The sequence below is a fragment of the Athene cunicularia genome (assembly GCF_003259725.1).
Source record: "Athene cunicularia isolate RWA chromosome 9 unlocalized genomic scaffold, athCun1 chr9_part1, whole genome shotgun sequence".
Lineage (NCBI taxonomy): Eukaryota > Metazoa > Chordata > Aves > Strigiformes > Strigidae > Athene > Athene cunicularia.
Genome location: NW_020799110.1, coordinates 17,067,474 through 17,094,539, shown reverse-complemented (window position 1 = coordinate 17,094,539; position 27,066 = coordinate 17,067,474). Strand labels below are relative to the sequence as shown.

At 37.1% G+C, this 27,066-nt stretch overlaps 1 protein-coding gene across 9 annotated transcripts in view; it reads left to right on the top strand.

Annotated features, from left to right (window-relative positions):
* Positions 1–27,066, top strand: part of PLS1 (plastin 1) — a 56,592-nt gene that overhangs the window by 24,300 nt on the left and 5,226 nt on the right. For 7 of the 9 annotated variants that reach the window (XM_026855193.1, XM_026855190.1, XM_026855192.1 and 4 more), the window contains exons 3-17: positions 3,020–3,183; positions 4,441–4,570; positions 6,258–6,390; positions 7,323–7,404; positions 8,746–8,911; positions 9,007–9,149; positions 10,641–10,736; positions 12,276–12,471; positions 14,190–14,210; positions 17,482–17,560; positions 18,630–18,744; positions 20,388–20,521; positions 21,476–21,599; positions 24,092–24,216; positions 24,681–25,573. In XM_026855193.1, the coding sequence (XP_026710994.1) occupies positions 3,020–3,183; positions 4,441–4,570; positions 6,258–6,390; positions 7,323–7,404; positions 8,746–8,911; positions 9,007–9,149; positions 10,641–10,736; positions 12,276–12,471; positions 14,190–14,210; positions 17,482–17,560; positions 18,630–18,744; positions 20,388–20,521; positions 21,476–21,599; positions 24,092–24,216; positions 24,681–24,816 (1,844 nt within the window). In that variant the 3' untranslated portion in view covers positions 24,817–25,573. Of the gene's footprint in view, positions 1–3,019; positions 3,184–4,440; positions 4,571–6,257; positions 6,391–7,322; positions 7,405–8,745; positions 8,912–9,006; positions 9,150–10,640; positions 10,737–12,275; positions 12,472–14,189; positions 14,211–17,481; positions 17,561–18,629; positions 18,745–20,387; positions 20,545–21,475; positions 21,600–24,091; positions 24,217–24,680; positions 25,574–27,066 lie in introns of those variants that run through there. The other 2 variants (XM_026855197.1, XM_026855198.1) reach the window with 2 other exon arrangements.

Below are 27,066 nucleotides of genomic sequence, written 5' to 3'. Positions count from 1 at the left end.
AAAAAAAAAAAAAAAAGAGTAGAAATGCTAAAGGAGTAAGTTACATCCATGTAAGGTAATTCATGAGTTGCTATGACACAGTCATCTTGATGTACATAGTCATATTCAGCCGGCTGAACATGAGCCAGCAGTGTGCCAAGGTGGCCAATGGCATCCTGGCTTGTGTCAGCAATAGCGTGGCCAGCAGGGACAGGGAAGGGATCTGACCCCTGTACTCGGCACTGGTGAGGCCACAGCTTGATTCCTGTGTTCAGTTTTGGGCCCCTCACTACAAAAAGTACATTGATTGACTCGAGCGTGTCCAGAGAAGGGCAACGGAGCTGGTGCAGGGTCTGGAGCACAGGTCGTACGAGGAGCGGCTGAGGGAACTGGGGGGGTTTAGTCTGGAGAAGAGGAGGCTGAGGGGAGACCTCATCACCCTCTACAGCTACCTGAAAGGAGGGTGCAGAGAGCTGGGGATGAGCCTCTTTAACCAAGTAATAAGTGATAGGACAAGAGGGAATGGCCTCAGGTTGTGCCAGGGAAGGTTTAGACTGGATATTAGGAAGCATTTCTTTCCAGAGGGATTGTTATGTGTTGGAATGGGCTGCCCAGGGAGGTGATGGAGTCCCCATCCCTGGAGGTGTTTAAGAGTTGGGTTGACATAGCGCTGAGGGATCTGGTGTACTGTCAGCGTTAGGTTAATGTTTGGACTGGATGATCTTCAAGGTCTTTTCCAACCTAGATAATTCTGTGATTTTGTAGTCTGTAGGTCAGAAAGTCTATAGCCTGCAGGAGCTGGAAAGACAGACCAAAGTAAAGAGCACTGTGTACATGTATCCGTCTGTTGGGAGGTGTTAGGATAGGTAGGTACTCACTGGTGTTATCTGACAGTTTTTCTATTTATTTTGGTTTCATCATCTGCATTCTTTATTTCTGTATGTTTTCATGTTTCTCCTATAAGAACTGTCCGTACTGCTCCTACTCACTGAAAAGCATTTTTTTCCTTACTCTGTTACGCTTTCTGTAAAATACAAAAATTAATCATAATTAGCTTTTTTCATTTTTTTGCATTTCCAATGTCTTTATGGGTAAGCTGCTTGCAGCTATGTTGATAAACAGAAAAGGCATGTATTTAACTCTCTGCTTGTCATCGTGGAAACTTAAACTCAGTGAAAGATGAACCTGGAGAAATAAAATAGCTGGTAATCTGAGTGAGTTTGTGAGCATGTCCTCTGCTTTTTCTACCGTCCCTGTCATTACATGTGTTACATGTCTGCAAGCCAGACAATGGATGGAATAATACACGTGCAAAGCTTGTCTATAGTGATTTGTGAATTGTTGGTAGTATCAAAACCACAAGAAGAGGTGGTGTTTTTAACAGCTGTTTCTAGACTTTTGTCAGCAGTGACTTCTTATGAAGCTGTATAGAGGCTGCATAGTGTAGTGTGGGTTACAGGGAAATTCCTGTATAGCAATCGATTATGGCTCGAGATGAAAGCGTGTTTCTCTGCTTGCCCTTCTGTAATGTGATGCGTATACATCCACTCTGGTATTATTGGCTGAGTTCTGATACTAGAGGCAATATGAAGAAAGGTGTTTCAACTAGTAAAAGAAAAAAAAGTGGCAAGTCAGGAAAGCGGCCATATCATTTTGCTTCTGTTTCTGTGTCACTGTGTTGGTTGCGATGTTCTCTTAACTTATCTTGGATGCATCGTTTATAGAACTGGGAGAATACTATTGATTTATATTTTTCAAGAGCTTTTGTATGTCCATGAAAGAGACTGAAAATTGTTGTCAAACATGGAAAATATTAGCATTAAATATATAAAATGATGGGCATTATATCCAGCACTAGTTATGCTGGATATGATTTCTTCTATTTGATTTGGCTTCATCTATACCACATATGGACTATAGCTTTTCTCCTTTTAAAAGTACTTCTCTCCATTGCATAGACGTTGCAGCACAGGAAAGACTATTTCAATGGACATTCTCAAATTTTGCTTGTATAGATATGTGTATACATATATATGGAAATATGCATAGGTATTAAAAAAAGTTAGGAACAGTTAATGTTACTGATTAATTTATGCAGTATATTGGATAAAACCATATTACAGGTGTGTAAAATGATGCTTCTTTTATACCAAGACAAGAATTCAAGACACCTTTCTGCACACAGATTGGCCTAAAGTGGAAATACAAAGAATATTTTTGATTCCTTCCATGCTGCTCTGTATTTCATCATAAGTAGCAGAAATTATACTGAATTTTTCTGAATTTATTTTTATGCGATACAGCCATTCATTACTTTCCACGATTGTGGAGCTATACCATACCTCTTGTCGAAAAAAAGCATTCTGATACTTTGTTGTACATGGATATTCCTGACGTTGTGGTCTTGGGAGCCAAGTGTAAATGAAGGTGGCAGTACAAATTGCTCCCAGCAGAGCTAGTTAATAGATTAAGGAAGGTCACCTTTAATAAACAGATACATCCCAGATTTATTCTTCACAGGTAAGCCTAATCACAACAGAAGCTTAAAAACCAGAAAATATCTATCAAATTAGGATAAGAAAAAAAATGCAGTCAGGCAGAGTTCCTGTGTAAGTAGTTTTTCTTGTATAAGTGTGCTCTTCTAATAACAACTTGCATCAGATTTGAGTTTACTCATTGCAAATGGTATAATATCAACAGTAAGAAAATAATAATTGATCTTCCTTTCACTTAAAGGTTTACAGAGGATTTTGTTGGGAATCCTAAAAAAACCTTAAACTGCTATTTACAAATTTGTCATCTTGTTATAGTGTGCTTTGGGATTGTAAGAAAGTTCCTGAGAAAATACATGACAAGATGGCACAACTCCTGGCCAGTGGTGCCTCTAATCCACAAGTATTCCTTCATGCTTGCTTGCTTACTATGTCAGAAGAAAAAATACTTGTCCCCTAAAGTTGTATTTCTCATACTTTATTCTTAACATTTACTATACTTGGTTCTTCATGTAAGTATAAAAACAGCTTGTGCTTTCATTTTACAGATATTGACAACAGTGGGTATGTCAGTGATTATGAGCTTCAGGACCTGTTTAAAGAAGCAAGTCTGCCCTTGCCTGGTTACAAGGTCCGTGAGATTGTAGAAAAAATCATTGCAGTGACAGATAGCAACAAGGATGGAAGAATCAACTTTGAAGAATTTGTCTCTGTAAGACATTCCATTTGGATGTTTTCCTACTGTCTGATACCTGTTAAGAACTAGGATAGAAAACTGAATGAGGTGGTACAACTCGGTACTATTTTGGTACAAGTAACTAATATTTTGAGAATGGGAAAGTTTTCTGTGACAATTTACAATATCCTTTACAATTATTTTCCAGTCTTTGTTTCACTCTATTTAATTTAGTAGATGTCATTTGTGCAGCATGTGAGACCACGGTAGTTTTAATCAGTCCTACTTTCTATTTCCTCAAAGATAAGGGGATGGACTATATATTTTAGGAACTGTTGGGTCAGCCCTTGCTATGACAAAAGAGTAGACAATTAGATGCTGGTGTCTGAATTTTCTTAGTGGTAAACTAATCATTGTGCTACTATGCTTAATCTCTATCCTAAAGGCTATTTTATACTGGGAGCGAGGTACAGTTTTTCATTTTTATTGAACAAATTTGAAAGTTTAGACATTTTAAATGTGGATCACTCACTAGTGTGCTTTATTTAAGAGAAACAAAAACTTCAGGCTTTTGGTTTGTGTGTGTGTTTGGGGATGATTGGGTTTTTCTTTGAATTTAGAGTACTGCTGCTAATTGCAGCAGGTTGCTTGTTGAACTAGTTATTGATCTTTCTTTCTAAGATTCTAATTTGCAATGGTTCGTATGTGAGATGCAAGTATTTGTGTCCAGGTATTGAACTGTATCTTTTACTTACACTTCACTGTCAGTTTTGAGACCTCTACAGTATTTGGGTAAATCTAGGATGTATCAGTATATCCAGTGTGGTTTACATTGCAGGAAGGTAGGAAATGGTATCAGCTTGCTTAAGGGCATGTGTAACTGTCATGTAGTAACCTTTTACTGTAAAACATATAATGAAGTGGAAGAAATATGCTATAGTCATTGAAAACGTGTATATCTTTAGTTGTTTTCTTCAGTTTACCAAAATATCTGTGGCAAAATTGTGTAGATTGTTGAATGTTTACTTTTTTAGATCGCATGATGGCTTAATAAACATAGCACTTGAGGTACTCACTGAGAAATAATATATTAGATATCCAGTATGCAAGTTTCATGAAAGGATTTAAACAAGTTTTACCCATACAGTAAACTTTTTTCAGAGCAGAAGTCAGTGTAAATACCAAAGGCAGTCATGTTAACTACTGACTCTTGAGTACTTACATGAGTTAACGCTTAGTTATTTGAAGGTGTGATCAATCACAAAATACACTCTCATTTTGGTTTTATTCCAGATAATTCAAGAACTGAAAAGTAAAGATGTTAGCAAATCTTTCCGAAAATCAATAAACAAAAAGCAAGGTATTACAGCAATTGGGGGAACATCAGCAATATCTAGTGAGGGGACACAACACTCTTATTCAGGTAAGACATAATTAAACACAAGCAAATTTTTCATGGAGGAAGACTTGAAATTTGCACTGCAGACCAAGAAAAAAACCTGAAAAGTGTTGCTGTTAAAGCAAATTAACATAGAGAAAGCATGTGGAGATGGACAAGGTAAGTGTGGGTGATAGTTTAAAATGTGTGTTGTTGTGTTGTTGCTAGTTTCATGCTGCCCTCAGAGTTAAGTTGGGCATCTTTGTGAGAGAAAAAAAAAATGAAAACAAGCACTGATAGCCTGTGGTGGTGGTGAGAATAAATGGCCCTTTGGTGTACTTCTAGTAATGCTAGTCAAGTTTTTGGCCTCATTACATGCTAATCTAATCATTTCTATATTCAGATAAAAATGAATCCCCATTGTCTTTTCCACAATTTTAACTAAAATGAAAAAAACCCACCAAACTATATAACCTTTCTGGATGAAAGGACCTCCTCAGTTGTCTCTGTGCAATTACAGAATTGTTCACTCCCATATGATTTTTGCATAGCCTATCTCATACTTGAGAAGTGGCTTTTAATATTTAATCTCTGTTTCTTTCTACCTTCCCCTGCTGCATGTCACCTAAGTCGGTAATTGTGCCTAATTGCATTGCAGCTCCTGGTCAGAATGGTAACCCTCTTCCAGGATCATATTGCAATAAGTGTTACTGCAACTTCTTTGATTGACTCAAGTCTGGGATTTGCTGTGGTTCCAGAAGTGTGTTAAGATTCTATATATGAGGAAGATTCACTTCAGTTAGCTAAAGGTGGTGATACCCTCTCTCTCGGTATCATCCTTATAGCACCAGCTGAATTTGGTGTATCTCCAAAGCAGGGAGTGTGTTCCATCTCAAAGGGTGCCTGTAGGGGGGACACCTTCAGAGCTAATTGTTTAGACTCCCTTTCACTTTTGGTGGAGAGAAACTGACCTCATTAGAGTGCAATTCATCTGACCTGGCCTCATCACCCATCTAATTTATGATGAGATGAAGCATGTACTAGAATTTCACGTTTCTTCTCAGTGACTGTGAAAGAAGGGTAATGAATCAGGGGTAAGTACCTGTCTTGTATGCTTCTTGAGGTGAGGTGAATACCACCTGTACTGTCTGGGAATTTGGATACTGATACTTGATTGTTGTCTCAATAAGCATTTTTAGATACGTAGTAATAAATCCTGCACTAAATATGAAAAAGAATTTAAACCTGAGGTACTAAACTTTTAAACTTTCTCAAAGCTAAACACAGCACAGTAATCCAGATTATAGTCTCAAAAGTACCACTAGTCTCTGAAATTCTAGTAGAACGCAGAACGAAATGCTGCATTTCAAACCAAGGCGCATAGATTGAAATGTTGCACATCTGAGATCACAAATTTCCAGCTTTTCACTGTAATTGCTGAGAAACTGAATTTGAAGTCTGCCATGATGATATCTTCCCCATTATGTCACTGTGATTTTTATGTTGTCCTTCAGAAAATCACCAGATTTTTAGAGGGTGCAGTAGAGGAAAGATCAGTTTGTACTGACCATTTTATGTGTTCTTTGCCACTGGTCTGATTCTTTCCATAACCGGCCCCTGTGAAACTAAGGGGTTTTGTTGCAGATGAACCTCTTTGACCCAAGTCTGATGCTTAGTAGTATATGTTCGTGGAAGAGATTATAAATTATTTCAATGATGTTTTTCTTTTCAGAGGAAGAAAAAGTTGCTTTCGTTAATTGGATAAATAAAGCTCTACAAGATGACCCAGACTGTAAGCACCTCCTACCCATGAATCCATCAGATGCCAGTCTTTTTAAATCCCTTGCAGATGGCATTCTCCTTTGGTGAGTCCAGGGTTGTGAGAAAGGAAAGAAATTAACCTCAAAGGTTAAATGTTGATCACACTGACATGAATTGGAAAACTTCTGACAGGCTTTAACATCAAGACTCAACTCTTAAATATTTCAACCAATGTGAAAGATAGGGAAAATCTCTTTGCCCAGGGAAATGTTATTTTTAGTAAATTTTTTTATGTAACTCTGTGCATATGTTACATAAGTGGGTTTCCACTTCAGGTCCATAATTATATACATCAGATATGTGCAGGCTGTTTATAAAGGAGGTAATTACACAGTTCATATATTCACTAGCTGAAATAATTAGAAAACTTTGCTATTTCAAAAATTTTAACGGTTACTAAATGTAGTTACTAAATCATGGGATCAGAGGAATTAAACATTAACATTTGAATTAAATCTGTGGTAAAACAGAGAGCATATAGTAGGTCTTTTAGGTTTAGTCTGCTGTAACTTGCTAGTTAAAGTAGACGAATAGTGCTTGTTCATACACCATGGTAACAAGGAATTAGCATATTAGTATTGATGTGAATTAGTCTTTGAGATCTTTGTAGATGCAGGATACTATAGAAATTCAGTGGGGAAATATATTGTATATAATAGAAAGACTTTCACTAGAGACTGCATTACTTCAGTTTACAGTTTTAATCTTCTCAAGAACGTTATTTGACAGCACAGACTTGCTCTGTTGCTTAACTATAAACCCAGTTGCTCAAGTTTCTTATTCCATGTTATCTAGGGTTTTCTGGATGAACATGCAATTATTTAACAGGGAGAGGAGATTTAGAGGATGAGGTGGTCCTTTTTTTTTATCTTGTCAGAAATATTTATAGCTAGTTTGAAGTGTTAGGAGTTTATTCAAACTTTCATTTGACATAAAATATATTATTTGATTATAAACTCTGACTTTTCTTCCTTAGCAAAATGATCAACTTTTCACAACCAGATACAATTGATGAAAGGGCTATTAATAAGAAGAAACTCACTCCTTTCACTGTCTCTGTAAGTACTGCACAGAGAGGAACTTGCCACAAATGAAGAAGTAAAATATTTTTCTATAGACTTGTTTTAATGACAGTTCTCCTGGTGGATAAAAAAAAAAGTTCTGTGTATTAAAAAAAAATAATTCAAAGCATGAAATTGTATTTTCTGAAATTGCTGAATTCTCCTGTTTCTTAGATGATTTACAGGAAAACTTGTAAATTTTCTTATTCCTTATTTCTTTATTTCCTTATTTCTTTCCCTATTTTCTGTTCTCATTTTGCTTTACTAAGTATCTGAAGAAAATAATTTTAGACTTCTGAGTGGATGATCGGGTCATATTTTAGCAATGCAGAAGGTATCTGCATCGCTGTATACTGTATGGTAGGGTGATGCATTTTCAATAGTGGAGAGTACCTTGGACAGAAGATGAGACTTTCAGTTGTGTATGAAGTCATGAAAATATTTGAGAGAAACAGTTTTTAAGACTGTAGGTTTGGATATAAGAAAACAGGTGTGGAAGAGGGGAGTAGATCCATAAATTACCAGCCTGATGAGGAGGGGGAAAAAAAAAATCCTGATTAAAAACCTCAGTTAATTGCCAGACGTTTCATTTCAGGCTGTGACATGAAAATAGGAAAAGTTAAAACATACCATGTTCTAAATCCTTCAAGTGGGTTTTGTAATCTCTACTTAAAGATGTGTCAGCAGACATGATACTACATGTGTTTATGTTGTCTCTGTAGATAGTTAAAATATGACATGAGAAAACAGAGAGTAATATTTAGGAGAGCTGCCAGGTTTTTGGGTTTTTTTTTTGAGTGTGTCGTCTGTGACAAATTGCTAATTTTATCTTCAGTGTCAGGATGTTGAATTGCCATGGGTTTCTTATACTGTCTGTTCAGTTACAGTTTAACAGTTGCTTGAACAAATGTGTAAGCCTGGGTAAGATCCAAGATGGGATGACAGTCATGTCAGTAGACTCCTGCACAGGGCAGAATTCATATGAGCACATTTTTCTACAGGATCAAGCCCCTGATATTTTAAGCAATATAATTTAATTTGTGTATGTGATACTTACGAATTACAAAAAACATTTTTGTTAGAGTATTCGTCAACAATACAACCTGCAGAAGGTGGTCCACAATTTTTTTGGTGAGTCCACACTGTCAGTAATGTCCATTAAATCTTGATAACATACGTGGTGGTTCACAAAAAAAATCCAGAGTGCAGTTTTCCACTGGGAATCATTGAACTAATGCATTATTTCTTATAACTTCTGAAACTTAAAAAATTTAATATGAACAAAATTACTAAGAATTACAATCTTATAGATTTGTTAAACAATGATATTCCAAATAGGAAAATCTAAACCTGGCTCTGAACTCAGCATCTGCTATTGGCTGTACGGTTGTCAATATTGGATCACAAGATCTGCAAGAAGGAAAACCACACTTGGTGTTGGGACTCTTGTGGCAGATCATTAAAGTTGGTCTTTTTGCCGATATTGAGATCTCCAGAAATGAAGGTAAGAGTAATGCCAGGTATAGCAATGTTGGCAATTTGGAATTAAGTGAGACCACAACAGCAATGATTTCAGCTTTTTTTCAAACTTGCTTTTAGCTCTTATTGCCTTGCTAAATGAGGGGGAAGAACTAGACCAGTTAATGAAGCTTTCCCCAGAAGAGCTCTTGTTACGCTGGGTGAACTACCATCTGGCCAATGCAGGATGGCAGAAAATCAGTAACTTTAGCCAAGACATTAAGGTATGTAGTTATTGCTTTGATAATTTAACATAATCGTATTTAAACACACAATGCGTAGAAAAAAATTAGATCAGGAGTATTTAGAAAAATAGTATTCATCTACTTTTTCCAGCTATAGGTTCATCCTGGCATTTTTCAACACTGAAAGGTGTTTGTTTTGATCTCTCATACCCTGTTCAGATGCTCATACCATGTATTCCCACATCACAGTGTAAAGAGAACATTTTGGAGAAGCTCATATTCAGGGAAGTTCTAATGTTCTAAGATTGTTATTAGAGTTATTTAGGACAATTTGTACTACCCTTATTAGTTATCTTTTTCCTGTCCATCCTCCTCTGCTTAGGGGTCTGCAGATACCCATTTTTTTTTCTTTCTTTTGTTGTTTTAAAGATGTGTATGGCTTTAAACCTCTTCCCAGTGCCTGTTTGCTCATGGTGACTGCCCTTCCTCTACCTGACATTCCACAGAGGAGTAGGAAACCTCTTGAGGAGAGAGCAGTTATTCAGAGGACTGTGTGGAGTAGCTACTGATCCTTGATCCAAGGAGAGAGCAACCCCCCTCAATCACTGTGCTTTGCTGCTGTGCTGATTTACTGACCCAAGGGGACTGAAAGGCATGCTGGTTCCTTGGGGCAGATGGCAGATCTCTGTATTTCTTCTCCTTCAGTCATTCTGCATAAGGTATGCAGAGTACTGCAGAAGAGAGAAAACCCCAACTTTTTAAAACTAAAAGCAAAGGAAGAACATTCTCTAAGGTGATAGGTCCTCTTTTAGTTGAAGAAAACCATGTCATTAATTGCTAGTTCAATCTTTTGAAATACCAGCAAGAAGGCTATAATTAAAGCAAACCTTTACTTAGTAACAGTTTCCATATAAAATTCTATGGTAAAAATGTTACATGCTATTTAAGAAAAGTATTAAACATTTCTAAAACTAGCAGTTTTTTGATTTATTTTCCTAGTTTCATAGTGGGGGAAAAAACCTAGAAGCATACTGAAAACTGCATCAAATTAAATATAATTTCTGCTGTCACTAAAGATTCACCCTAAAAAAAGCCACTTTGCTCTCCATTTTTAATTCCATTACCTCATGAGTTAAGACAGATACATTTTTATAGAACAGTCTGTTTGAAAAGGATATTGAAAGAATAAAATACTAACACTGAAAATAAGATCCATATTGGGGTTTTTTTGTGGATAACCTGTATAAATTTGCCTTCAGTATCTTAACTACAACTGTCTAGTTCATATTCAGCAGAATAAATTTAACATTGTCCAGAATAATTAGCAGGCATTCCTTTTCTCCATCAGCTGGCTAAATAAGTTCAATGTGAAATAGCATAGTAAAATGGTTCTATGACCTTATCCATATTCACTGAAATTAGTGTGTCATATTTTTTACTTCTGTGGCTTTTGAATTGGACTATAAGCAGTAAATAGCTATGAAAGTCTACATACTGGCTCTTTTTAAAATATTACACTGCTTGTTTTAGGATTCAAGAGCATACTACCATCTGTTAAATCAGATTGCACCCAAAGGAGATGGCCTTGATGAACTGCCCATTAAAATTGACTTTTCAGGATTTCATGTAAGTATCCAGAAATGTAAAAATAGACTGGAATTATTGGAGACCTCTATGTATGTATGTATCCAACATCCTGGTTACAAGCCTGTCCCAGAATCCTCTTTTGTTCTGTAAAGCATAGTCAAGATCAGTCAGATTCCTCAAAGTCACAAAAGCTTAAATGAATAAAACTTGAGTAAAGTTTCAGAGTGCTGCTGAAACAGGGTCATGCATCCTGCAGTCTAAAATTTGGAGCTATGCTTTGCTTGGAGTAGTGTCTAACTGCTTTTTTTATTTTCAGTTGGATCCTCCTCCAGTTTTGCTCTTCTGTAATTCAGACAAGGAAAGAGTAGACTTCACAAACCTTGTGATCTTTCCTCCAACCAAACAGCATTCAGAAATAGCATGTGGACCGTTCCAATATCCAGCAGGAAAGTGTAGCATCCATGAAGCCTTAAGTTGTAAAGGGATAGAGGGTCTAAAATCAGCCTAGGTAGATGTGAAAACACTTTTCACTAGGCTGCTATATAATGCTTGTTGGAAGGATTATTCTGAGAATGTATTTAATGCAAAATTGAACTCCATGCCTGGGATATAGATATCTATATTTCAATCAGAATCTTAAATGGAATCTTGTTATTCATTTTAATAATGAAAACCCACATGCAAAATTGCATTTGCTTTACAAGCTTTAGTTCTCTTGGACTCCTTCACGAGGACAGCTCTGTTTTGTTTGTTTGCTTTTGTTTTGGATGCTTTTTTGGAGTCAGAAAGGATAGTAGCTCATTTTTGGTTTTAATGTAATTTCCTACAATTCATATGTTCATGTACTGTAAAGGGTTATAAACCCATATCAGTAGCATGCAACAACTTGTTCTAGAGAAAGTTTCTGGGTGAGTGTACCAATGTTGAATTACTGTCTTATTCAATTCTAACAGCAATTCAATGATTGACTCATTTCCATATAAATAGTAAGTCTTAGTGTTGTGAAGATTAGAGGCAAAAAGTATATGCTACAGAGTTTTGAACACCAATTTTTTCTGCGTAGATTAAAAATAATATAGAAGCATAAACAAAATCACACACAGGTTACCAATTTAAGGTGATTTAGAAACAAAAATATTAAAAGGAAAGCAAGGTAGTGAAATATCACATTCTGAAGATTTCAAACTCTAACTGAGGGTTTTGGGCATAATTTTTAATTACTATGCTTGAAAATATCAGTTCAAAACAGTGATGGTGAACCTTTGGTACATGTAGCAGAATATGCAGTGTGGGAATCAACAGCCTGGAAATAGAAATATAACCACTACACCTCTGGCTGCTACTGCTGTTGCTGCAATTCATGAGGAAGGCTGGACAGGGAGCCACAGAGGCAAAGGACAGAAAGAAAGCGTAAGGAAGATGGGAAGAGAGGAATTGTTGTAGTCTGTTAGAGCTAGCTCAGGCACTGGGAAAATGAGGGAGGAACTGTCATGGGTCATTCAAGGATTTGCTGAACTGAAGATTCAGTGAAGAATGGAAACATGCTAGTATTCATTTTTTTTTTTTTTTTTCTTCTAGGATAAAAATGACTTGAGGAGGGCTGAGTACATGCTTCAACAGGCAGATAAATTGGGCTGCAGACAGTTTGTTACTCCAGCTGATGTGGTTGCAGGCAACCCTAAACTCAATCTGGCTTTTGTTGCAAATCTCTTTAACACATATCCAGCCCTACACAAGCCTGACAACTCATCTTACGATTTCAATTTATTAGAAGGTACTCAACTTACTAAGCATTCAGGAGACAAGAATATTAGTGATTTCTATTTAAGTATTGCTTCTGTGTTGTAATATAGGATCCCTGTGTGATGGTGCCTGTGTTAACACCAGCATATAGAGCTTTCTGGCTAGCTTTCAATATAAGCCTTAGTAGAAGTCCCTGTTTCTGTGAATGTTGTTCACTTGTGTTAGCCTGACCAAAGGCTATTCCTGAATAACCTTCTATGATTCATTTGCAGCAGCAAAACTGATCCTCTTACTCCTTTTCCAGTTTTCTGTGCTTCTTTCCATGCTGTTGATATTTTAGCTGATACACAAATCCTAGCTTTCCGTAATTTGCAGTGCTGTACTATGCAACTGTAAATAGTCAAAGTACTTTTCACATAGTGTTTATATGTGTGTGTGTATGTGTATTAGTTTGTTGCCTTTTAAAACAGGAAACATTAAAAAAAGGTTTCTGTATCAGCAACCTATATTAATCTATTGCATCAGTAACCTATATAGACCCTAGCATGTCAGCAAGTTTGGGCTTTAACTGTTCAGTTCGGATGCCTAATGCTAGAGATAAAGGGATAATTGGTAGCAAACTTTGGCTGTTACCCTTTCTGTGGACCAGCTAATCTAGGATAATGAAATGGCTCCTGCCAGTGTATTTCACAGTTATTGACTGATCTCAAGGGAATGGTGAGAATCAGGGATGCCGCACTGGGGAGAATCATCAGCAATGTTCACACATTCCTCTGCACTGCCTCCTCCTGCCTTCCTCTTACTGTTCCTATCAGGTTTCCTTTCCATCTAGGTGAGTCCATCTTCCTTTGCTCCTCTTTTTTTTCATATTTTGTCTGCTCTGCTGCATCCCTTTGTCACAAATCTTGTATGCCTCAGACCACTCCTGTTTCAGGCTTCCTGCTCTTCTAGTTTCAGCTGGGTACCAGCATGGTGATAGAGGTATCTGAGCACTGGAGCTCAGAGCACTGAGCACTTCCCTTTTCAGCTGTGATATCCCTAGTCACTGCAGTCCCTGCTGTCCAGGACAAATGATTGAAGGAAAGGCCTGCTCTTCCTCTGCTGCAATTTTGTTAGAAATATATGCTCTTGGAAATGTAAACAGGAGCTGTGTGGAGGGGGAATATGTTCGCTTCAGCTTCTCTGTTCTGAACATAAAGTTGCAGGTGTGATTCAAAATACTGAAAACGTGGTCAAATTTAGAAGAGTTTTCATTGGCATGGCAAAACCCAGCTGAACTACTTTCTGAACTTTCCTAAAATATCTACATGAGATCTTATTTAGTCTTAGCTAAAACAGTTTGTAAAAAGTTACAATCACCTAAATCTAGATTATGATTTTGTAATGATAAATACTGGCCAAATTTAACTTACTGTTTATAGTACATATTCTAGAAATGGATAATCATGCCAATGTTATCTGTTCAAAGGCAAGTAGACTCCTCTCCTTTGCCCCCAAATAACTCCTGTGCTGTCATGTAAATCTAAACTGTCAAAAGAGTTATTTCAGCCAAAAGACAATGTTGTTAATGTGGTTTTCTGTTAAATTGTTTTATTTTTTTCCCTGAAATCCTGTGTTTTTACTGATGTTTTCTCAAGATAGTAATATAAAATTTAAGACATTCATTTCTTTATAGTTTCATCATAGATTGTCTGTTGAAATCTGACTCATAATTTATAATGCTTTCCTATTTTGCTTCATGAAATGCAGATTTGACCCCTCCTAATGTAGGTACTGTATTTAGTACTTTTCTGTGCTCCATAAAAGTGTTTATTCTGGGTTTTTTCTCCCCCCACCTCCCCCACCCCCATGTTTTAATCATCTCTGTCCCTTTCTGGTCGATTTTTTCATTGTTCTTGTATTTTTCTATTGCTTTAATATGCCGTCATAAGTAAAAGAGAAGAAAAAAATCCCCAAAGGTCTAGCATGATGCATAGAAAAGGGGAGCAGGACTTGCAGTAAGTCAAATGCTGTCTAGTTCTTTCTGTGGGTTTAACCAGTAGGGGCTTTCCATGAACCAAGATGTAAAGCTCTAGGCATGTGTGGATGAGGAGATCTTTCTGAAAGTCTTCATCTTCCTGCATAAATTCCGTATTTTCAGTGACTGTTCCGCCCAAAGAGTATGATGTGACTGTTCTCTTTGATTTAAGAAAATGAACATAATTGACGTAAATGTCTGCTGATGTGCACTTGTATAGAGAGAGCATTTCAGGTATAATGACATAGAAAAATGAACATTTAATATTAGGTAGGGATGAAGCAGGGAGTCCTGACCTCAGTCAGTACACAACCTTTAACTGAGCGTTGCTGATGCTCTGAGGAACTTCTCAGGGGAAGGCAGCAGAGTTCTGAGTCTGAGTCACACAGAAAGCTGAGTTCCTGGGGAGAGGAAGAGGAGGCATTTCTGTACACTTATGTTTCCTCCAGACCTCTGCTGCTGTTGCTTAGTCCAATGGCAGCCTTCAAGGCTGTTACCACAAAAGGGTTAACTACTCCTGCTTGGGCCAGCTGAACTTAGGGTGCAATTTGCATCTTGAGCTCTGTTGTCTTTCAGAGAGAACTGTAGATATTTGGAACCCTTTGGATTCTTGACCCCATCACTATGGCTGCTCCCCACTCAGTTCCATAGTATAATGATCTCAAAGAAGAAGATAGCAATGAATATAAAGGATACTACCAAATTTGCTCCTCTCTCTTTTGTGTAGCTCTGCCCCCTTTCTGCAGTTTTCCAATGATTTTGGCTATCTGCTGCACCACTCAGCACATCACAAGGTATATTTGAATAAGAGAATAGAGAGAAGAAAATCAGTCAGTTCAGCCATCTGGAAAACTTGTGTTGCATGATAAAGGGATTTGTTTAGAGTGGCATATTAAATACAGTATGCTGGGTTTAGTTCCTGGATTCTTGCTATCCAAAAGGGTGCTGCCCGACTTGCATGCTCTTGCTCCTGCTTGGCTCCTTTGGATTCTTTCAATAGTATTAAGCATGCATTTTGAAATTCTCAGTCTGAGTGCAGTTGCTGAGTATCTGTTTTTGTAGATATGCTTTGTTCAGTGAGAGTTCATGAGATAATCCTGTTACTGCCTTTGCAATGAACAAGTGTTCCTAAAGGCACTTTGTGGTCAGTATTTTAGATATTGCAAACCTACTCAAATCTCAGTAAGCCTAAAAACTTTAAAAAAAGAAAAAAGGACTTGTTTCAAAACACTATAACCTCTTAAGTTACTCTTTATAAACTTAAATTATATATCACACTGGTATTTTGTATCTTTTTTAATGGCAAAACACTGATATTTTTAATAACTTTGTCATAAAATGTGATTCTCCATTGTCTTCTAAACTTTGTTGTGGGAAGAAGTATGTAAAACAAAGATGACTTCCTGAAGACTTTGCAGAATAGTATTTTTCTTTGTTTCAGCACGTGTTCATCAGTGACTCTTTGGTAACTTTTACAAGTACATTTTTGAAACATACTAGTTTGAATTCCATATGAAAGACCTCAATTTAGAAAGAAAATATTCAGTAGGATGACTATAATCTATTTCATAATAATTACAAAAGTAACTGGTAAGCTGCTTGAAACTTAAAATAAAATTTATTCTGTTGGAAAATATTCACTACAGCTGAACTTTCTGAATTTAATTTCTTTATAAATACATGTTGAAGTCCAGAACTTTCTGTATAGAAGTGGAAGAGACCTAGATTAAATTTGTAACCTCTGTCTAAATATTGATCCTATGACAGAGGTCTGTTTGGTGGAAAAATATTAAAAAGGTTTCCTTTCTAATGAGAAATACTTGTTTTGCAATATGAAGCTACTGTATAAATCATTCATTGTTCTGTAGTCAACACAGAACTGCAGTACTAAATGAGACAGTTTTCATGCTACATAAACCATGTTAGGCAAACTTGGTACCTTTATCCTCTAAGGAGCAAATGAAAAAAGCAAAGAAAAATCTCACTCAGATTTTTAAGTGTTTCAGTTCCGAGAAATCTGTTCTTTCATTGTTTGGGGAGCTTTTCTGCCTCTTCAATGTTCCTTCTGTTTTCTTAATTGTGGATCCAGGGGAACAGAGTGATGAGGCTATTCCAAGCTTACATATTCATGCTAAGTATTTTCTTAAATACTTTGCCTTGATGCAAGAGAAAATGAGTTTATGCAGCATTTATTCACGTGCAGTTGTCCACAGATGCATTGTTAAAATTTAGGTAATGTCGTATGTAGAATTTACGTACTACTGCAAACTGTAACTTTATAGAGAGAAGGTTACTTCAGGAACTCTTGATTAAACAGATAAAAAAACTTTAAGTCAGGAAAGTGAAGGTGTGTTTGGTTTTTTTTGTTTTTTTCCTACTGAGTTGTCTTAATTTCTCATAAGCAGAGTTGGTATTTAAAACTGCAAGAATAACTAGACCCCTTGGCAGTATAAATAGCATCACAAATTTAAACAATACACTAGTGCCTTGCTAGGTCTCTGGTGTTTAAGAAGGTGAGGGCTGTTGTTTTGGGGTGGACCTTGGAACTTCAGTGTGGAGAGAAGTGGAGCTGTAGCTTCTGAAATTTGATGCAATAAGTGTGTTAGTACTAACTTTTAATAAAAATATGCCATTTCAAACAGACTTAAAGATACTGTTGAATGCAATTTCCACTCGTTTTGGGTTTAGGAAATTATTACTAGTCATCACTATTTTCTCCATGATATATTAATTATCTAAAATATAACCAGTGAACTGTCTATTTCTGTATTTTATCAAATTGTATTTACACAGAAAAATGCAGTCTAATAGTACTTCCTGTAGTGCCTCTGGCCTTGTGCCCAGAACTGAGGGACTCTGAGTTTAATAGGATTACCTTGATTTATTGGCCAGTAGAGACTACTGCTAGGGACAGGACAAACTCATTTTTGGGGGGTGGGGGAAGGGATATGAGAGTCATTTAAACATTGCTTATTAAAATGTTTTTTTCCAGTAATTTATATAGAATTATATTTGTGACCATAGGAGAAAGTAAGGAAGAAAGGACTTTCAGAAACTGGATGAATTCACTGGGTGTAAGCCCATATGTTAATCATTTATACAGGTGAGGCTTTCCTTTAAAACAATAATTTGATTTCTCTTGGATGACAGGGAAGAAAGAAGGAGGGAAGAAGAAAGGGAAGTTGTGTTTTTACTAAAAGAGTGATTTCTAGGTTTCCACACAGTGTGATAGGAACTTCAAAGCTGGTCTGCAGAACTACATTAAGCAGTATTTGACTCAGATATTCTACTCATGATCTAGAAATACTAGAAAACCTAAAAAGTTTTGATGTGCTCCCCTCACTCGTGTACTTTTGAATTATGTTTTTTAAGAAGTTGAGAATTGTATTTTACAAGACATTTCTCTCATGACAGATAAAATGACTACAAACCTATTAAAACAGTAATGTAATTCTAAACCATAAGAGAGGATATATGTCTGCTGAGTAGACTGTAAGAATCTGTGCAGTGTGGTATTCCCTCAAAATAAAGGTCTTTTTAGCATGTGTTTTAGATGCTTTTGATCACTTTCAAATTGTGCCAGCAGTTGATTCAAACCCTATCGATAAAAGATGGGCTATAGGGAGAAACTGGGAACATCTGCTTACATGTATGCTTTGTGGTTAGGTTTCATTGTTTCTGTTTTCAGACCTCTGCAAAGTGATACCATCTGTAGATAGCTTAATGTGGAGGATTCCATCTAGCTGATAGTGGTTTCGATTATTCTTTACCAAAATACATTTGTAGGTGCAGATAAAGCATGAGTATTTAATAGTTTGGGAATTCCCGAGGAAACTAAAACTAGGTCAGTAAATGAAAACTCTGGTTAGGTGTTTCATCTTTACCTACCCTATGAAAGCAATTATTTAATTAAAAGTTGGTAAAACCAGTGCCAGTGTTTCCTTCACTGACATTTGTGAAAATAATGAAATTAAATATACAATTTAATGTAGATAATCTCAGAAATCAAGCAATAGGATATAGGCCACTTTCTTTACAGAACAACACAAATTTTTACATGTGTCTGGAATTTTTCAGCAACTTAATTACACTTGGGGAAGCCTGAAGTACTTAACATTTTCATTATGAATATGAGCTTTTGTACTTAAAAATGTTGTTTTACTCTGGTTTAGTGACCTCTCTGATGCTTTAATAATCTTCCAATTGTATGATATGACTCGTGTGACGGTTGACTGGAACCATGTCAACAAACCTCCTTATTCATTACTTGGCGGTAACATGAAAAAGGTGGGTAGATACTTTGTAATGCAGTCCAGTTTCACTGTCTCCCACTGTGCTGTTTGTAGTAATTTGGGTTGTCTAGATTTGCATGCAAAAAAAGATCTTCCAGATATTATCCCAATGAATAAATAGCAGTTATAGCATATACAACTTTAGTTTCTAAATGTGGGCATCTTTTGGCAGTGTTTAATTTTGGGTCTAATTAGGGCTTATAAGTAAAAGTTTCAGGCCTGACACAGACATTTTACAGCCTGATGCTTTTATATTGTGAGGTGTTTCCTCACAGAATAGTTTTATATGCTGCCAGGACAATTTGTGCGAGACTTGCAGAATCCAAGCTTTCAGTTAGTTTTGTGATCATTATGAAACCAGGAATGTAGATGGAAAAACAGTTACTGTCGAAGGACAACACATCTATTGATGATCTGGACGAGGGGATGGAGTGCACCCTCAGTCAGTTTGCAGATGACACCCAGTTGGGTGGGAGCGTTGATCTGCTCGAGGGCAGGGAGGCTCTGCAGAGAGACCTGGACAGGCTGGAGCCATGGGCTGAGCCCAACTGGAGGAGTTTCACTAAGGCCAAATGTCGGGGGCTGCCCTTGGGCCACAACAACCCCCAGCAACGCTACAGGCTTGGGGAAGAGTGGCTGGAGAGCTGCCAGTCAGAGAGGGATCTGGGGGTGCTGATTGACAGCTGGCTGAACAGGAGCCAGCAGTGTGCCCAGGGGGCCAAGGTGGCCAATGGCATCCTGGCTTGTGTCAGCAATAGCATGGCCAGCAGGGACAGGGAAGGGATCTGACCCCTGTACTCGGCACTGGTGAGGCCACAGCTCGATTCCTGTGTTCAGTTTTGGGCCCCTCACTACAAAAAGGACATTGAATGACTCGAGCGTGTCCAGAGAAGGGCAACGAAACTGGTGCAGGGTCTGGAGCACAGGTCGTACGAAGAGCGGCTGAGGGAACTGGGGGGGTTTAGTCTGGAGAAGAGGAGGCTGAGGGAAGACCTCATCGCCTTCCACAACTATTTGAAAAGAGTAGTAGTTCTCTTTAACCAAGTAACAAGCGACAGGACAAGAGGGAATGGCCTCAAGTTGCGCCAGGGAAGGTTTAGACTGGATATTAGGAAGCATTTCTTTCCAGAAGGGGTTGTTGGGTGTTGGAATGGGCTGCCCAGGGAGGTGGTGGAGTCCCCATCCCTGGAGGTGTTTAAGAGTTGGGTTGACATAGCGCTGAGGGATCTGGTGTCATTGAGGACTGTCAACGTTAGGTTAATGGTTGCACTAGAGGATCTTCAAGATCTTTTCCAACCTAGATATTTACGTGATTTTGTGATTCATTTCAGTATTTTTCTAAAATCAGTTTGGATTTAAGCATAAATTCATTGACTTTAGTGGAAGTGAACTTTGTTTTCTCAAGTATGAAAAAAGATTATCGTTGGAATCTTGCATACTTGCATTTATATTAAAAACTGTTACCTGTGTTATCTTTCTACACTGTGTTAATCAGAAAGGCTAGAAATCTTTCTTTAGGTCCAAATCTCATCACAGGTAAAAGTAAATCAAAGTAACTCAAAATACACTTAGATTATAGGTCTACCTTATAGAAATACTAAGATGTTTTCATAATTTGCACACAACATTTATTTTTAGATTGAGAATTGCAATTATGCAGTAGAACTTGGGAAGACGAAAGCCAAATTCTCACTGGTTGGTATTGCTGGACATGATCTAAATGAGGGTAATCCAACTCTTACTTTGGCTTTGGTATGGCAGCTGATGAGAAGGTAAGTTAGGCCCATTATGTGATGTGTATGTATATGTATCTGTGTATGTCTGTATATGTGTGTGTCTGTATATCAAGGCAAATTAAAGCTAGTATTCAGTTCACCCAACAGGTATTTTAAAAAGCCATCTTTAAATAACCCTCTTCTCTAAGATAAATTTTTTTTTAGTTTTCCATACTGTGTAGTAATTGAAACCACAAGAGTGTGTATGTGCACACATCCATTTATAGAGACAATTAAAACCTTACATACTAAAAAATGTGATTAAAATTATAAATCCTGCAGCAAGTAAAAAGAGCACAACTTATTTCAGGTTGATTCTGTGTATCTTTCCATAAATAGAGAATAATTCAAATATTTGTAAACTAAAAAAAGAAAGATGAATAGGAAGAGGTGATGTATGTTATAGAAGTTTAAAATGGGAAGAAATGTTTAGGCCATCACAGCTCCAGTAATGTAATTATCATAAAATCAGAATCTTCCTAGGGCATTGAGCAGGAAAAAATAATATTATAACCTGATTTCAGTAAAGAGTATTTTATTGCAATATTTTGCACAAGTCAATTTTCTTACACCTACACAAAACCACTCAATGCTTTTTGTTTCTGATACTATTTTGATTCCATTTTCAAGGTGACTTGGATGGTAGGGAGCCATTTAAACTTAAAAAGTAAAATTAGCTATGATGTGCTGAGTAAAACAAATATATGAAGAAGATGTGACAGTAAATATTATTAATTTGTGGATGTTATTTTATTCTTGCAACAACCAAAAAAGTGATTTTAAGTGTTCAGTAGTTCATAAAGTAAGGGTACCTTATGAAGATATGAAGATGGGTACTTGGCATTGTTACTGTGCTGAAGTAATATTTTACTTTTGCTTGTAGCTTTGTACTGCTAGCAGAATTGTTCTACCATTCACTTTAACTTGGACTCTTTATTTTCTTTATTAAAGGTATACTCTGAATGTACTATCGGACCTCGGAGAGGGGGAAAAAGTAAATGATGAAATTATTATTCAGTGGGTGAATCGGACACTTGCAAATGCAAATAAGAAAACTTCAATTACAAGTTTCAAGGTAATCAAATTAATGTACTTCTTTCCACGTATTATCAGATCTGGGATTTTTAACATGATCTGTAACAATTTGGCTTTAACAAGGGCTCTCTGAAATGCTGGGGTTTCAACCCTGAGCCCCAAATTAAGGTTGACATCTGGGTGATTCCCACAGCCCTTCCCAAAGGGGGGGTGAGTTTGCCTTTAGGCTTCCCCCCAGGGTGGGGCCGGCCTGGCAGACAGAGCCATTGGGTAAAGGAGCCCCAGGTGTCTGCATTCAGTAACCAAAGGTCAGGTGTCCCACTGAGGGATAATAGCTGGGACCACTTGCAGGCAGGGGCAGTGTCTGTCTGTGAGGTGGATGCCCTGTGCAGAGTTCCCTGTTGGGGAAGGACCTCCTGCCTCCCTGGGACTGGGCTCCAGTCAGGTCTGGCTTTTGTAAACATGGGCTGTGTGGAGATTTAGTGTGTGGCTTCCTTGGTCTTGTGTATTTGGCTTGTTGACTCGGTTGTCTCCCGTCCCTTCTATGGGAGACTGCGTTTCACCATTTATTCCCCCCATTGTTGGTCGTGTGGTGTCGTTGTTGGGGTCAGTGGGATTGATGTCAATTATGTATAACCTGACTGACTTGTTTGTACCCCCAGCACTCACCCATGTACTGACCCTTTTGTATCAAATCCAATTTGGTTATTGGTTCATCTTTATGCTGGCTGTGTCCTTTAAGCTAGGCCTGATAATTGGCGAAATACTCTCTCATCAGCTAGCATAATTGTGTAAGGAAATATTTCTGATAGTTTGTGAATCTTCAAAAGTATTTTACAAGCATGTTAATAAACAAAAAGAAATTCTAATTGCTGCTTTAAGATTCAAAACAGAAACACCACCATCACCACCAAAGGCAACACTTTCAAAGGGGTTTCTGTCTGAAATTACCAATGTTTGGACATGGCATGTCATATATCCTCCAAATTTTTGGATATAGGCAGTATCGGGCTTGTACAAATGTGAACAATTGGGCGGGGCGGGGGGGGGTGGGAATCATCGTTTTTAATAACAGATGGCCAAAAATATGTACTGGTGTGACAGAGCCAGGAGAGGGAGCCCAAATTAACCAGTGACATGATGTGCAGCAGACCTGTACAAAACAGCAGGTTTTCCCATTCAGCAAATATGAACAAAATTGATAAAGGAAGCTTTCCTTTCATGTTATTGAAGTGTTAAACATAGAAGTAGTCCTGTATTCAGGTGTGTCATGCAGTGTGAAGCAGATTTTTTAGAAATGGTAGATCAATAATTGCACCTGCATGCAAACATAAGATCCTTATACAGGTGCACTGTATACTCTGAAAGGTTATGTCTGTGGTTCACAATAGGAATGTAAGAACCTAGCAAGTTAAATATTTGAGAGCTCACTGCGTTATGAAATTGGAATTAGGTAAGCATTAGGCCAAAGGTAATATCAATTAATTTTATAGAACAAAATATTTTTTACTCTAGAAGGTAACTTAGGTCTTCAAGGAATTGCTGCCTCTCTTATTTCTACACAAATTGTAACAAGGGTGGTATAAAGATGTTGAAACTATTAAGAGATCTGTCCCAACATTTTGCTTTTGGTATGCCTGTGGTTTTTGGGGGTCATTGGTTGTGTTTTTAAGGTAATTCAACTGACAGTAGACCAGTGAGGAGCTACTGACTTAAACTGACATTATTCAGCATACCTTTTTTTACTACTGATTTTTGACAACATACATGTATATATTGTCTATCACAATTTCAATTTTTGTCTATACTTTGAGGTTACTGCAGCAAGCAGATTTTTAAATGTGTAATTAATGTGATGGGTGTATGGGACTTCACAGAATTTGGAATAGTTCTGACCTGGTGGCAAGGGCAGCCATGTCATGAGGCTCATGTGCCAAGCCCCTGCAGGGACAGAGGCAGCCTCACTGGCACTGCTGCTGACTCTTGGTTTGACACAGTCAGCTGCTTATCTGTCCTGACAGTTGGGAAGAAATAATTGCAGCAATAGCACTTGCTGTTTGAAGAATAGAAGAAAACACATGTCCATGTGTTAAATACAGAACACAGACTGCTCGTACTAGCTCAGAATACCATCTGAGTTGAAAAATTATAAAAAGTGAGACACAAACTACTGCAGAAAATAGTTCCATTACAAGAAAAGGAGAAAAATAAAAGTAGTTGGGGAGTGTAAGTACCTTTTTGTTGTCTTTAATAGTTCCCTTCCTTCCTTAGGGAAGGGGCTGGAGTTTCACTAAATAATTTAAAGCATTTGTGGAATAATAATACCAACACTAAATGTGAACCTTATCATTCTGATTGTGAAAAAGAACATTAGACCTCATAAAGAGGGAGAAAAACCTTCACACGAAAAGTAAAAAAACATGCTGCTACCTTTCAATAGGTATGTAAGATGTGCTGTAGGGTTTTTTGCGTGTGAAGACGGAATAATCAACACAAATTCCTTATACTAATCTTTTGAGTCTTCTCTTTTAGGACAAATCAATTAGCACTAGTTTACCTGTCCTAGATTTAATAGATGCCATTGCACCAAAAGCAGTTCGTCCAGAAATGGTCAAGAGACAAGATCTTTCTTACCAAGACAAATTGAATAATGCTAAGTAAGTTTTAAATGAATGCTTTGTGTTTTCCTTATGTGCAGGAAATGCATGAGTTAATTGTGCAATGAATGATTTACTGATTTGTCAATGGAGAGATTACACTAATATTAGTTGATCTGTTTCAAACAGAAATATTATAAATTTCATATTCTAGAGCTAATTTTCTAGCATATTTAAAATATGAACTCACATTCATGGCTAATATGACCCACCACTACTGTGCTGCAATTGGTTTATTAATAGCCTGCCATAACTCATATCGGTTTTGACAAAAAATTCTTTGATAGCCAGTAGCAAAACGTTTGCCAATACAATTGCTAATTACATCACAGTAACATCCATTTTCTCATAGAGTGTAAGTGCTGACTGAACAGGTGTATCCTGCTATTAAAATCTGTTGTTTTCAATCTTGTCATGCTGGTAGATGCAAGGAAAATAATATTTATTTTCTGTTGTTTTCCAAGGTATGCTATTTCAGTTGCTCGAAAAATTGGTGCTCGTATATATGCTCTCCCAGATGATCTCGTTGAAGTGAAGCCAAAAATGGTGATGACAGTGTTTGCATGTTTGATGGGAAGAGGACTGAACAAAATAAAATAATGAAGACGTAATTTAACTTCCTGCCATGTTAAGCACGATGAATGCCTCACGGTTTACAGAGTTCTGAAGCTTAGTATAAAATTTATATGCACAAATATACTCATTAATTATGTTTTAATAATATGTTTATTAGTTAAAATTTTATTCAGTTTCACGACATGCTGATTATTTATGGATAATATTGTTTTCAGAACATGTTCATAACCAAATTAACATCACAGATTTGTATTCCTTTAACACCCCACCACCCCCCAATATTAATCAAGCTTCATTTGTATTTGTTTCCATAGCATTGTAAGAATCTGCATCATTTTACATATGTTATTTCAGGACCTATTGTGAAACACTGTTTGATTTTTTTGTGGGTGTTACTTATAGTTCTACAAGTCTCAGAACATAAGTTCTCACAGAAGTTATCATCCTTGCCTTATTGTTTGAGAACAACTCCTGTTGAAGCCAATGGGAGTCTTGTCATTGACTTCAGTGAGAGCAAGTGAAGGCCTATGATAATGTCTGGAACCTAATGAATGTTCATAAAGCTGATGAAACTTTTTTGTGGGCATAATCTTTAAATATATGCAGTAGTTATTGAGCAGCAACTTTTACGGTCTGTGTGTTAAGAAAAAACAGCAAATAGTAAGCAGAAATGTAATTGTGTCATTATTAGGTCTGCATATGCGCTAGCTTTTGCAGTTGATTTTTTTAAAAAATTTCGTAAAATATTGTATAACAAAACAATAAAGAGCTGACTTGTCCAGTTTGGGGTTCACATTTGATGTATTGCATTTCCTTATAGATTATTCTTTTGATTTTCCTAAAGTGTATATCATGTGTGCAGAGGTTTTGTCTAGAAAGACTGGTGCATTGTTTGGATGATATAAAGTCTAGAATGTATTATTTTTAAGTAAGTACTTGTACTCCTTTCTCTGCCACTGTAAAATTTCACCACACATTCTCGAGCTGGATCTTTCAGAAAGTGAGAAAAAGAAAATTAAATAAAATATTTTTTGTTTAAGTATGAGGCTCCTAATTTCTCCCAGCTCCTGAAAAGTCATAAATGTGGCAAAACCCAATAAATTTGACTAAGCTTTACATCTTCACTATCTCGCACAACATATTAATAAAAAGAAGATGCATCCATTTAGTTTCTATTATATAAAGGGATACTGGGAGTTGAGAGAATTAAGTGCTTGGATTTAGATCAATTTATCTCTTTTTACTAGTTTGTATTGTCTGGATGAGAATAAATTATTAATACTTGATAGTTATTTATTCCCAGTTTCTAAAAAGAGTGTTGTAGAGAATTTGAGTTCTTTGCCCTGAGTTTGGAGACAACTCAGTTTAGCCTGTCTTGAATGAGGACTTAAACTAAGGCTTACTTCATCTCTATACTGCAAGAATAAATGATCTCTTCTTAAGATATACAGTTCTAAAAGTAGTGTATTTACCTACCCCAGCACTTGGCAACTTACTCTGTAAGGGTCAATATTTCCTGTTGTCTTAACTATTGCTGTAGTGTTTGGTTCCCCTTAAGGAAGAAAATCTGCTACAATTATGTGGCTCATTATATGTCTGGAATGACTTTAACTTTTGATCAAATTGAAATGGGTTTCAGGGGCAACCGCCTTAGGCTTCTCAGTATAAAAGTTTGACATACATACTAAGAGCTATGTGTTGAAGGATAAATGACCACTCACACCATCTGAAAAGAATTGCCTCCTCAGGATAGTGTTTGTTTTAAAGACTCCAAGTGTTAACCAAACACTATTTTTTCTTAAAGCAGATTCAAAAAACAGTAAGGTGGACTTGCAGCTTTCATTAAACCTTATAGCTTAGCTGAAGTCCGTAAAGCCATGAACTCCGGTTCTGTGTATCTACGTGCTGCCCACATGTGCCAAGGAAGTAAGTGGAAAGCTCCTGTCTGTCATGCTGAGGGAAGGCACAAAAAATTAGTTTGTGTCGGGTAGCTCATATGTGTAAATGTCTTTTTGAACTTAAAGGACAAAATGGCGCGATTTTAATATGAAAAGGGAGAAGAGACAGGATTTCTAGAAGCATTCACAGGAAAGTGGATGAAAGACTGTTGAACGAGTATTTGGAAATGGGCCTCCTGCAGCGCTCAGCCTGATGCTGGGGCGAGCAGGGCCGCAGTGACTACGGCAGCTGGAAGGAAACCGGGGCGATGGGAACACGCAGAGACCTGTCTCTTAAACTGATCTTAAGGTGTCAGAAATGTTGGACTCTGCGATA